General features: G+C 35.3%; 2 protein-coding genes across 2 annotated transcripts; one reads left to right on the top strand and one right to left on the bottom strand.

Moving 5' to 3' along the window:
- Positions 1–3,501: 3,501 nt before the first annotated feature.
- Positions 3,502–4,576, bottom strand: LOC104107822 (protein DOG1-like 3). Its single transcript, XM_070193487.1, is given in 3 exon segments — positions 3,502–4,158; positions 4,161–4,212; positions 4,346–4,576. Coding segments are annotated over 3 exon segments (750 nt in total). The 3' UTR covers positions 3,502–3,691.
- A 7,841-nt stretch (positions 4,577–12,417) lies between these two features.
- On the top strand, positions 12,418–13,242 carry LOC104111591 (protein DOG1-like 1). Its single transcript, XM_009621324.2, has one exon. The coding sequence runs from the start codon at positions 12,418–12,420 to the stop codon at positions 13,240–13,242; it is 825 nt and encodes a 274-aa protein (XP_009619619.2).
- The last annotated feature ends 942 nt before the right edge of the window (positions 13,243–14,184 follow it).

Genomic DNA, 14,184 nt, shown 5'->3' with positions numbered 1-14,184 from the left:
TAATAAAATTTGCAAGCTACTGAGATCCATTTATGAACTAAAGCAAGCTTCTCGAAGTTGGAATATTCGCTTTAACAAGACAATTGAAAAGTTCAATTTTGTTAGATGCGAAGAAGAACATTGTGTGCACAAAAAGGTTAGTGGGAGCACAATTATATTATTAGTATTGTATGTTGATGATATATTTCTCATAGGGAATGATATACCGACACTGCAAAGTACCAAAATTTGGATATCTGAATAGTTCACTATGAAAGATTTGGGAGAAACAGCTTATATATTGGGAATAAAGATCTATAGAGATAGATCGAGGAAGCTGCTTGGGCTTTCTCAGTCTTTGTACATTGATACCATCTTAAAGAGGTATAACATGGATAATTCTAAAAGAGGCTATCTACCAATAGGCACTGAAATTACTCTCAGTGGGGAGGATTGTCCTAAAATACCTGAAGAGAGAGAACGCATGAGTAGGATCCCATACGCTAGTGCAGTGGGAGCTATCATGTATACCATGACATGTACATGTCTTGATGTGGCTTATGCTCTAGGAGTGACTAGCCGATATCAGGCAAATCCTGGTGAGGAACATTGGAAGATGGTGGAGACCATTCTTAAGTACTTAAGAAGGACTAATGACCAATTCCTCATTTATGGAGATTCTGAGTTGAAACTTAAAGGTTATACTGATGCAAGTTTCTCTTCAGATAGAGATGATAGCAAATCTATTTCTAGTTATGTATTCACCTTAAATGGTGGTGCAGTGAGTTAGAAAAGTTCCAAACAAGCTACAGTAGCTGATTCAGTAACTGAAGCAGAATATAGAGCAGCTAGTGAAGTTGTATAGATTAAAAAGTTCTTAACTGAACTTGGTGTGGTTCCTTCAATAGAAGGTGCAGTTCCATTGTTGTGTGACTATACTGGAGCTATTACTCAAGCAAAAGAACCAAGATCACACCAAAAATCCAAACACGTTCTGCGAAGGTATCACTTGATAAGAGAGATCATTGAACGTGGAGACGTCGAGATTCAAAAGGTTGATGGAAAAGAAAATGCTACAGACCCATTCACTAAAGCTCTTGGCGCAAAGGAGTTTGACAAGCACAAGTGGAAATTGGGAATGAAGTACATAGCGATTGGCTCTAGTGCAAGTGGGAGATTGTTAGGGATATAGTAGATATGCCCTAGATCCAATATCATACTTGATGATTTGAATATATTTTTGTGAACATTATTTGATATAAAAATATATGGCATTTGATATTCTTTTATCATAGTTATTATTAATTATTTGATTAATTTAATAAGATACTTGATTAAATTTTGAGACTTACCATCGTGATGGAGATCATGATAATGAGAGTGAGGTTTCTTATAATTTAATCTAATTGTTGTTCTTAATCATAGGATTATTAATTTGGACATTAGTAATCCGGTTAGATCAATATTTATGTGATCGTCTTTATGGGATAAAGATTAATTGATCTCATTAACTAAATCGCATGGATAGATGATGCATATAGAGATATGATTATTGAACCGACTCATTGGATAATTCCTAATGGTTAGAATTACCATAAATTATCAATAGGATATTCTCTTGAAGAATGTGATGTAAGAGTTTCCTTTGACCTGAGATCGTCATAGTAATTGACAAGTTATTTATTGTGCTTTGATACTAGACACTTATGGCCCTAGGACAATAATTGAAAGGACATTGGGTATGATTAAATGCTTGTAGAATTAGTGATTGATCAAGATGGAATCTGTCAACTCTTGGTAATGAGTTTAAGCTCCATGTTGAAATGAATTATAAACGACCAAACTAAGACCTTGGCTAGGGAAATTGAATGAAAAAAGAAAAGAGTTTCTTAGGTCATTCAATGGTCGATTATATTTGACAGTAGAACCATATCCTAGGGTAATCCAAAGTTATAAGGACAAAAGGAATTACTACATTATTCTTCTACTGGTTCTTGAGAGTAAGTTGTATACTTCATTTTATCCGTCGTTAGGGAGTGTTGCTAGACGCCACCCGTGATTAGTATATTGATGTGATCAATTTACTACCGGCTTAATATTGAACCTATGGGTCGCACACTAACGAGTATTCTGATCTTTGCTAAAGGATTAATTAACTTATTATTTGACAATTGAATTAAAGAATTTATTTAGTCAAATAAATAAAGTTATTAGTCCATGTGAAATATTATTATACTTTTTGCTAGCACATGGAATATAATTAATATTGTGAACAAATCAAAATTTTTTATTTGAAATTAAAAATTAAATTATATCTCTTGATTGAAATATATATATAGTCCAATTTAGAATTGGACTCACGTATAAAGTCCACAAAAGGGACGTGACGATCACGCAATTCCCATTAGGAATGGGGTTCTTTTTTCTTTTTCGGGGCAACAAAGTATGCATTAACCAAACCCAACTGTCAATGGTACAAAACCAGATGAAGCCTCGTTGACAATCCAAACGGGAAAGTTGTCAAACCAAGAGACTTCACTAAGTAGTGAGAAAGAAAATTTAGCTAACTTATGGCTACAAGTATTAAACCCTCTACTAAGATACTTAAAAAATACATCAATCAGTTGTTGCTGAAGCGCCCAAATATCTTCGCAAACAGTATTAATCTCCCATGAAGGACCTCCGCTTCCATTAAGCATTTGAACCATTGTTAAAGAATCAGACAAGATATGTATATTCTTCAATTCATACTTTACCGTCAGTTGAATTGCTTTTTTTATTGCCAACGCTTCAACTATTATGATTTTTTCAATAAAATAAATTGGACTACCATAGGCATAAAACACGTCACCATTAGCCTTTAAGGCTACCATTAGGAATGGGATTCGAATTTCCAATTATAAGAATTATGGAAAAGGCCAACTAGTGAATTGGTCTTCACGTGAGTAACGACCTTGGTCTTTTCCTTTAACCTAAAGGGAAAGGATTGGTGTCCGTATACATATACTTCACCCAATTAATCGTGGCTAAGTGAGTTATTCTAAGATGCCCCAAAACCAAGAAATATTCTTGACAAGAATTCTTGTTCTTTTTATTTTAAGTTAGAAGTTTTTTAGAAAAATTTTAACACAATATTTTCATTCAATTTGTTCGTGAGTTTCATTAATCAAAAAGTTGATAAAAAAGATCGGACTCGATGTGGATATGCATAAAATCTTTGTACTATCGAAGAATTTTTGAAACGAGACTCTCTTCACCAGGTACGTCTTAGATCCAATCTTTGACATGTAAATAAATTTTAAACACGAAATAATCTGTCTAAAATTATTATTATCTTTCGCCGTGTGTTAAGAAAATCTATATGCTATCTTTTACTTAATACATTACATTCCAAAAGTGAATGGTCAGTTGATCTTACACTTTGATAAATACGACGTCAAAGCAGCTCACACGACATTTTTAATGAACAAAAGTAGTAGTCTTTATAGCCTCACAACTAATTAAAATACACGACTTATAACACACATGAAAAAACAAAGAGCAGGCTGCTATACATGACAAAACAAATTAAAGCATCAAACCTTTTTTTTGGTTCAAAAACTAGAACTCCTAGAAAACAAATTCATCAAACTAGAATTATCCAACCATACACCCAAACATGCTTTTTTTTCCCCATCAGTTGGCAAAAGAAAAAACCTAATAGACCAAGTTATTAGTTGTTATGCTCGTGATCCCTCTTCTTTCCCCATTGTTTCAAAGAAAGCCTAATCTTCTTGGCTGCTGCTAAGTATTCCACCGCCTGAGCCGGTGTAAGTATGCTCACAATTTGCTTCAGTGTCTTCATCCTCAACTTATCAGCTTCTTCCATTACTGTTGCCATATTGTGGCTATGCTTATCAAAATCTTCATCTGCATTCTCATGATCTTTCATCATCTTGCTGGCTAATGGCTGGTCGACTATGTCTTCTTGCAAGCTAGCCAATTTTGAACAAAGCTTCCTCTCTTCTTGAATCGTCTTTGTCTGCAGCTTGTCGATTACGGTCATTTGTGCCGTCGTTAACCCGTGAAATTCGCCAGTTTTGATCCCCTGAAGGAACTCAGTGAGATAAGACTCAATTTCCATACCGCTGAGAGCGTAAATAAGACGTATAAAAGAAGATGGTATGCAGCCACCGATCATAGGACTGAGTTCTCCAATGGAGTGCATGCAGATGCGGATTCAGGATTTAAACCCTATGGGTTCAACTTTTAAAATCTTTAGTATTGAACTCATTATATTTTTAAAGTTATGGGTTCATCTTTACTATTTTTATAATTTTAATAATTTTTTATATGTAAATTTTTATTTCGCGTCGAAAGTTAGTACAAAGAATGGTGATGCGTCCTTTTGAGCTAGGCGGCTACGATTGTTACAGTAGTCTTGGAAGTTGTTTATTATCTTTTCAATGAGTTGTTTGAGTTTATGTTCATCTTTGACGCCGTTTTTAACCTGAGCTGCAGCTTGTTCAAGTTCTATTAGTTCTTCATGTTGAAGATTCAACCAAGATTCGTGTAGGCATTCCTCCTCCTTTCGATCACTGTTGTTTGAACTTGACATTTCTTTTCTCAAGAGTACGTTGAACAATGCTTTTCTTTTTTTGCGCATGGATATGTAGGTATGCCACTATATATAAGGCTCAATCAGCTGAAAATGACAAAAAGGAAAAAAGGAAAACAAATCTTGTAAAGGGACAAAAAAGCAAGTGGTATCCTAATTAGGAGCTAGTATAATTCTTTTTCCACGCTGGGATATTTACGTGAAGTTGTGCTTAAATTAAACCGCGATATTTGTTTTATCTAGACTTGTTAGGTTGCCAACACTTTATTATTTTTTTGCACATATCGAGGGTGTCATTGGCACAACATGTGTCCAACCTCTTTATTTTCTTAGTCCAAAAGATTACTAATGTCAACTAAAAAATACTAGTATTACAGGGAGTTGGTAGTGCCCTTGGCAGAGTACAATGGTACTTGGTAGCATAAGAGCTAGTACGTGCAGGGTTATTAGTTACTACTACTCGCAACCTTGCTTTTCACTGCTCAGTTAGTAATCTTATTCACCCAAAGCACTTCAATAAAAGACAGTCTGATATGAATATTACAATTACACTCGTTTAACTACTCATGCAATTAGTGACCGAAAAATAGAAAAGAAGCTCTCAAAATATATACAAAGAAAAAGAAAAAGAAAAAGGAAACTCAAAAAAAAAGGGGGGGGGGGGGGGGGGCGTGATCTATCACGTGACTTTCTTATTCAATGCATTATGAAGCTGGGAATAAGATAAGAGAGAATATTCCAAGTGAAAGAAAAGGTAAAGAACAAGTTGTCTGACACAGACAAAAGAGTGAATCTCCAAGCTCCGAAAATTGAATCCTCTGCAGAGTGCCAACCTGTCCATGATTTCACTGCATCAGAAATAACATAAAATGTCATATCTAAAATAGTTCCATTTCAGAGCTAAAATGGAACTAGTAAATGATATACTTCTCCGTCCCTAACTTATGTAATGGAGTTTGAATGGAGTTTGACTGAGTGTGAATTTTATGAATTTTTTTTGTTAAAATTTATGGTCTAAAAGAAGTCATACGAATCTGTAAATTATAGATCATCTAAATATAAATACGAAATTTAAAGGTATTAGGTTTAAAGATGTCATTCTTCTTAAGAACGAATTAAAAAGAAAATACCATCACTGGAGCAACAGATCATAACCTGTCTTTTTGCCAATATTGACCTCTTGGACAAAAAGGGAGTAATTAATAATAAGTGAGTCCTCACAGAATGTGCTGATAAACAAGAAAACAACACCTGCATGCTAGCTAGCAGTTGCAACTTGCTCGGAAATCATGTTTTGACCCATTTCTCCTCAGTGGGAAAGATAAATATATACTCTCCTAAGTTTGGTTAGAAAACAGGAACAATGAAAGAGACCAAATTGATATTCTAATCCTGCAGAGCGTCATGTGATTATTTGGGATGCATTTGGGTTTGTTCTTTCTTTCTTTTGTTAGTAAGCGTTTCGTGCCGTTCAATATTTCTGCAATGTTATAGATTTATTTATGAAAAGGTTTCTTTTCACGATCTATGGATATTGTAATATGGCCAAATTTTCATGATATTTGACATGACATAATATTCATTATAACAAATTTGTGGTTTATGACATTTGTCATGACATAATATCCATTATAACAAACTTGTGGTTCATGACATTTGCTATGACATAATATCCATTATAACAAATTTGTGGATCATGACATTTGCCATGACATAATATCCATTATTAGGCCAAGGATTTCTTGCTATAAATAGAGGAGTTTCTCCTCATTTGAAAACACACCAATTCAAGAGTTTTTCACTCTTGTCTTTCTTTCTCCTCCTTATTTCATTATAGAGTATTTTGTAAGAGAGTGAGTGTTGGGAAACACTTGTGTGAACCCTTTCTTTGGAGTGATCTTGTGAGGTTATTCTCTTGGGGTATTTGGGATTAATTAGAGTATTTATTCTAATTTTGTACTCTTGTTGGTATAGTGAAATTGCTCCTCTCCGCTTGTGGACGTAGGTCAACTTGACCGAACCACATTAAATTTGTGTCTTCTTTATATTCTTTAATTGCCGTTATTATCAACTTCCATTGTCTTTGTTATTGTCATTATACCGTTGTTTGGCTAAATTTCGCACTACCCGGGTTCCCGATCCTAACAGACATTTATGACTATCAAGATGACATATTTTTCAAACCAAGACAGAATTGTGCAATTAAAGATGGAAGCTATCCTAATTCAGGATGGCTTAGATTTGGCACTGCAAGGAAATGAGAAGATACCGGATAAAATGACGGACGAGGAGTTTGCCGTCATCGACAAAAAGGCAAAAGCAGGTATTATTTTAAATTTTTCAAATGAGGTTTTGCGTGAAGTTGCAGCAGAAAGCTCAGCCAAAGGCATATGGAAAAAGCTTAAAACCTTATATATGAAAAGAACAGTAGAAAACAGGATTTACTTAAAGCAAAAATTCTACACTTTTCGTATGGCTGAAGGTACCTCTATACTTACTCATCTTGATACTTTTGATTCTCTTCTTATGGATTTAAGTAACATAGATGCTGAAATCAAAGATGAGGATCAAGCTGTGTTATTGCTTGTTTCCTTACCCCAGTCATTTAAACATATAAGAGATATTAGGCTTTATGGAAAGGATAATATCTCTTATAAAGATATCAAATCTATTTTGAAATCAAAAGAACAAATAGATAGAGATATTACTGGGAAAACTAGTGGGAACCAAGGGGAAGGCTTATTCATAAGAGGTAGATCCAATAAGAAAGATTCAAGTAGTGAGAAACCTAAATCAAGGTCAAAATCCAGATACAGAAATATCATGTGCAAATATTGTCATAAGAAAGGTCACATTATTTCTGAATGCTTTAAATTAAAAAATAAAGAAAAGCATACAGAAAAGAAAAATGAGCACAAAAATACTGACACTGCCGAAGCAAGTGTAGCTGCTGATGAGACTGAGGGAACTATTTTTTTAGCAACTAATAATAGTTTCAAATCTAACAATGAGTGAATTTTAGATTCGGGTTGTTCTTATCATATGTGTCCCAGTCGGGATTTATTTACCACATGTGAATCTATTGGAGGTAGAGTTATCTTGATGGGCAACAATATTGCCTGCAAAGTTATTGAAAAAGGTACAGTCCGAATCAAAATGCACGATGGTGTGGTAAGAACTCTCACCGATGTTAGACATATTCCTGACTTGAAGAAAAATCTCATCTCTTTGGGCACTCTAGAATCTCTTGGGTGCAAGTACACAGGTGAAGGTGGAGTTCTGAAAATTTCTCATGGTGCTCTTGTGATCATGAAAGCACGCAGATCTGGTACGTTGTAAACTCTTTTGGGATCTACTGTTACAGGTGCTGCTGCAGTTTCAATATCAGATAAATCAGATTCTAACATCACCAAATTGTGGCATATGCGATTGGGGCATATGAGTGAAAAAGGTCTTTCCATCCTCAGCAAAAGAGGTCTCTTATGTGGCCAAAGTACCGGAAATATGAAGTTCTGTGAACATTGTGTGTTCGGAAAACAGAAAAGAGTTAGCTTCAAATCTCCAGCGATTCATAGAACAAAAGGTACTTTGGATTACATTCATTCAGATCTTTGGAGTCCTTCACGTACCCCATCAAAAGGTGATACCAGGTATATGTTAACTTTCATTGATGATTATTCAAGGAAAGTTTGGGTTTATTTTCTGAAAAATAAAAGTGATATTTTCTTAAATTTCAAACAATGGAAAATTTGATTGAGAAACAAACAGGAAAACATGTTAAGCGGCTTAGAACAGATAATGGCTTGGAATTTTGTAATGATGAATTCAACGAATTTTGCAAGAATGAAGGAATTGCTCGACATCGTACTGTGAGAATGACACCTCAGCAAAATGGTGTGGCAGAAAGGATGAATAGAACTCTTTTGGAAAGGGCTCGTTGCATGATTTCAAATGCTGGGTTGACAAACGCCTTTTGGGCAGAAGTTATCTCTACAGCTTGTTATATTGTCAACCGAGCTCCTTCTGCACCTTTGAACTTTAAGACTCTAGAGGAAGTGTGGTCAGGTATTCCTGCTAATTATTCTGATTTAAAGATATTGGGTTGCCCTGCATACATGCATGTAAATGATGGAAAATTAGAGCCAAGGGCTAAAAGTGCATTTTCCTTGGGTATGCATCTGGGGTGAAAGGATACCGACTATGGTATCCTGATCCCATGGTACCAAAATTTATAATTAGTAGAGATGTAACCTTTGATGAATCCTCTATGTTATATTCTAGAAAAGAGTCTTCTAGTTCTTGTGATATAGATAAAGGAAAGTGTACACAGAACCAAGTGGAGATTGAGGTTAGCATTCCTTCTGAGCCAAGCTCATCAACTTTGGAGCAAAATACAGTTGAAACTTCTGAAGTTGAGACAGAAGCTGAAATTCCTGAAGTTGAGACTCCTGAAGTTGAACCAGAAGAAGAGGAGTATTCTATAGCCAAACATAGACCAAGAAGAGAAGGTAAACAACTATTAAGGTTTGGAGATTATGTTGCATTTGCTTTTTCAGTTGCACAAGAAACTGAAGAAATTGGAGAACCATCAAAATATTCAGAAGCAATTTCTGGTGCTGATTCAGCCAAGTGGCTGATTGCAATGAATGAAGAAATTGAGTCTCTCCACAAGAATGGTACTTGGTCTCTTGTGAAGCCGCCATCAGGAAAAAGAATTATTGGTTGCAAATGGGTCTTCAAGAAAAAGGATGGCATTCCAGAGGTTGAAGATGCGAGGTATAAGGCACGATTAGTTGCAAAGGGCTATAATCAGGTACAAGGAGTTGATTTTAATAATATTTTCTCACCTGTTGTTAAACATAGCTCTATTCGTGTCTTGCTTGCCTTCGTTGCCATATATGATTTGGAATTAGAACAACTTGATGTTAAGACAACTTTCTTACATGGCGAACTTGAGGAACAAATATACACGCATCAACCCGAAGGATTTGAAATTGAAGGAAAAAAAGATCATGTTTGCTTGTTGAAGAAATCCTTGTACGTATTAAAGCAGTCTCCAAGACAATGGTATAAAAGGTTTGATTCCTTTATGTTGGGTCATGGTTATTCGAGGAGCATGTATGATAGTTGTGTTTACTTCCGGAAGTTAAATGATGGTTCATTTGTGTACCTATTATTATATATTGATGACATGCTCATTGCTGCTAAGGATTTAACAGAAATTCACAATTTGAAAAGTCAGCTGAAAAGTGAATTCGAGATGAAAGATTTGGGAGCAGCTAAGAAAATCCTTGGCATAGAGATCAAAAGAGATCGAAAAGCCAACAGGCTATTTCTGACCCAGAAGAAGTACTTGGAGAAAGTCTTGGAGAGGTTTGGCATGAAAGATGCTAAACCAGTTAGTACCCCTCTTGCTGCTCATTTTAAGTTATCAGATGTTCAGTCCCCGCAGTCAGAGGAAGAAGAGAGGTACATGGCACAGGTTCCTTATTCCAGTGCAGTCAACAGTATTATGTATGCAATGGTTTGTACACGTCCAGATATTTCACAAGCAGTGAGTATGGCAAGCCGGAATATGGCTTGCCTTGGTAAAGTACATTGGCATGCTGTTAAATAGATTCTCAGATACTTGCGAGGTACTTCAAATACATGTTTGGAGTTTGGGAGAAATACTAACACTTTGGTTGGTTTTGTAGACTCAGATTATGCAGGTGATCCTGCCAAAAGAAGATCACTAACAGGTTATGTATTTTGCATCGGTGGTTGCGCTATTAGTTGGAAAGCTACATTACAACATGTAGTAGCTTTATCTACTACCGTGGCAGTGACCGAGGCGATGAAAGAAGTTTTATGGTTGAAGGGTCTAGTTGCGGAACTCAGTTTACACCAAAGTGGTATTACCATTTTCTGTGATAGTCAAAGTGTCATTCACTTGACTAAAGATCAAATGTATCATGAGAGGACGAAGCACATTGATATAAAGTATCATTTCATCCGAGAAACTATTGCTGAAAGAAAAGTCTCTGTTTAGAAGATCAACTAGTTTTGCCTGAACTTGATTGGCATTTATGAAGAATGATTTTGCCCATTGGGGTTTTTACGGAGAAGGTGGAGCAAATTTACTATATATAAGCCGAAATTAGGCAATGGTGGAGATTTGTAATATGGCCAAATTTTCATGATATTTGCCATGACATAATATCCATTATAACAAATTTGTGGTTCATGACATTTGCCATGACATAATATCCGTTATAACAAATTTGTGGATCATGACATTTGCCATGACATAATATCAATTATTAGGCCAAAGATTTTTTGCTATAAATAGAAGAGTTTCTCCTCATTTGAAAACACACCAATTCAAGAGCTTTTGACTCTTGTCTTTCTTTCTCCGCCTTTATTTCATTATAGAGTATTTTGTAAGAGAGTGAGCGTTGGGAAACACTTGTGTGAACCCTTTCTTTGGAGTGATCTTGTGAGGTTATTCTCTTGGGGTATCTGGGATTAATTAGAGTACTTACTCTAATTTTATACTCTCTTTTGTACTCTTGTTGGTATAGTGAAATTGCTCCTCTCCGCTTGTGGACGTAGGTCACCTTGACCGAACTACGTTAAATTTGTGTCTTTTTTATATTCTTTAATTGCTATTATTATCAACTTCCATTGTCTTTGTTATTATCATTATACCGTTGTTTGACTAAATTTTGCACTACCCAGGTTCCCGATCCTAACAGACATTTATGACTCAAGATGACATATTTTTCAAACCAAGACAGAATTGTGCAAATTAAATTTTTTTTTTTTGACATGTATATGAAATACCAAAATTATCTTCTTAAATGAGTTGTGATCTCCACATTTCTTTTCATTTTCTCTCTGCTTATAAAGGTATGAATATTTAGATCAGGTATATTAATAAGTCATATGGTAAAATAAAGAGTTAAGATTAGATAGTTTGCAAAAAGAAAATTAAGTTATTCTTTTTTGCATTAACTAAAAAAAAAGTATATCACTTAAAACGCGACGAGTAGTAATTTGTATTGGATGTGTATTACCAGAAGTTAGAAATGGTTGAACTGCTTAACCTTGGTCAATTCTGAAATGGCAGCATTAATCAAAATATCTATAACATCAGAATCAGGTGATCAGCGGGGGCTGTGCAATATTGTTTATTCGTTCTCAGTAAAAACCAAGAAATGTTCAACTTTATGCTACATATGTTTACAAATTACAAGCCATCGGGCCGAGAGCGAGAGTAATATCTCCCAAGTGCCGCCATTTTGGTGTGAAATTCGAGTTCTGCTAAAGACAATAGGATTTTTCTTAAAAATGAAGGGCAGTAATTAATACCTTTGGACATTTCCACGTTAGGATTAGAAAGGTAAATATAAAAGATAAAAAGTATATCTCCACTCGTAACACCACATCCTCCCTCATATTTAAGGGCCAAGATCTCATTTAATGACTCTTAACGGAAGAATGAATAGGTAGAAGTCCTAAGTTCAAACTTTACGACCACCAATTTACAAAATTATTTTTGCGTGCCAAAAAATAAAAAAGACCCATACGTAAAAGCTTGTTGCAAACCTTTAAAAAAAACACATCACATTTCTAACAGTTTAAACTTCTATACACATTCATGCAATTTTTGCAGGAATAACTCCGTTTGTTAACATTTCAATTTGAACAAAAATATAAAGTTTCAAAATCGGAAAAAAGAAAAAGACAAAGAAGAACAAAACGCGGTCCTTGTTAGGATAACAGGATTGGATGTGAATAGTTCCAAATTTCATTAAACTTTACAAATACCCAGTGTTCATTGACATGCAAAAAGTAAGATGACTTCCCTCAATGTAAGTGATCAAGAAGCTCAACACCTCTGTTTTAAAGAATGGATGAAGCTCCAAGAGCAAGACCTCTTGGAGCTCCTCCATGCCCTCAACCATTCCTCCTCCTCCTCCTCCAGCACCTCTCGCACTAGCGCTAACAGCGACTGCCACCTAAAACAACTCATTTCAAAATCCATCAAACACTTCCAAGACTACATTGACAACCGCAGACATTTTGCACGTAACGATGTCAGTGCCTACCTTTCTCCCACTTGGTGTACCACTTTAGAAAGCTCCATGCTCTGGATCTCTGGGTGCCATCCGTCCAGTTTCATTCGGCTTGTTTACGCGCTTAGTGGCAGAGAACTCGAATCTCATCTATCTAACTATCTCCAAGGTAAGAGATATGGCGACCTCAGTGAGCTCTCGACCATACAACTGAAATCAGTCGACGAGTTACAAATGAAGACGATAAGCCAAGAAAACCGGTTGTCAAATAAGCTCGCCAGCTTGCAGGAGGAGATAGCTGATCACCCAATCGCCATTATCGCCAATGAAGTGGGAAATTTCGCTGAAATATGTGGTGAAGCAGAGGAGGCCCTAGATAAACATGCTAAGTGTTTAATGAACGTTGTAGAAGAAGCTGATAAGCTAAGGATGGAGACTTTCAAGGAGCTGGTGATGAACATATTGACTCCATTTCAAGCTCTTGAATTTCTGGTAGCTAGCAAGAAGCTCCATCTTTGTATCAATGCTTGGGGTAAAAAAAGAGATCTTCAGCATGGGAGGAACAGAGGAACAGTAGAGGGAAACATCTATCCAACTTTATCTTGAAAAGCAAAATAAAGAAGTGAGAAATGTTTATGGAAATTTTTAAATGGAATAATGTTTAGTTGGTACTAAGTCTGGATTATTTTTACTGCCTTTGTAATTTCTTTTAATCTTTTAATTGTTGTTTTGGTATGATTCTTCAAAAAAGTTAAAAAACAAAAAAATTACTTTAGTGTGATTTAGCATGAAGCCTAAAAAGATGTTGAATATCCAACATTAATTTCACAGTTTTGAATCTGTTATCTCATCCCACAACATGAAGAGAAAGAAGAAAAAAACATCCTCTAATGTGGCCGATTGTATAAACTAATGCTGATTTTTATGTGAAGACTGTATCTCTTAAAATACCAAATAAACGACCCCTAAAGTCAAACTAAGGCATTCAACCTGAAAAGCAAGAGCAATAAAGTGATATAAATCAGATACTACTTATTTCTTTTCATAAAATCTTAGTTGTAGCCAATTATTGATAACTAGCAAACTTAATTTTTCCAAAAGTTATTAATAAAGAAAATGACTAAGTTTTCTGAAAATAGTTTGTATTTGGATTGCCATTTTCCAACAAAAATCTCATATAATTTAGTTTAGATTGGATAATAATATTCTTAAACAAAAAGCTTTATTTGGAAATTGGAACTCTTACTTCGAAAAACTGTTAGCCAGATTTTCAACTTATTAAGGGAAAGTAAGTTGGCTCCAGGCACTCAGTTCTAGAAAATAATTTTCAAACTACTAGAGAAAATTCAGCAAATGGTGTATATGCCAAACTGCACATGGCATTTTTGTTTTTGTAACTAATGCATAAGGGCAATAAATAGTTAGTAAATAAGGGTAGCCATTGCCTTCTGTTGTGCGAGGTAACAACATAGGTCGCTGCATATTTTTGTACTCTTCGTTGGTTGAATGATAGGGCCATGCCACCATACGGCATAATTGATTTAAAAA

The sequence above is a fragment of the Nicotiana tomentosiformis genome, chromosome 2 (genome assembly GCF_000390325.3).
Source record: "Nicotiana tomentosiformis chromosome 2, ASM39032v3, whole genome shotgun sequence".
In the NCBI taxonomy this organism is placed as follows: domain Eukaryota; kingdom Viridiplantae; phylum Streptophyta; class Magnoliopsida; order Solanales; family Solanaceae; genus Nicotiana; species Nicotiana tomentosiformis.
The sequence above is the reverse complement of the archived record's forward strand: the minus strand, read 5'-3'. Positions and strand labels throughout refer to the sequence as shown.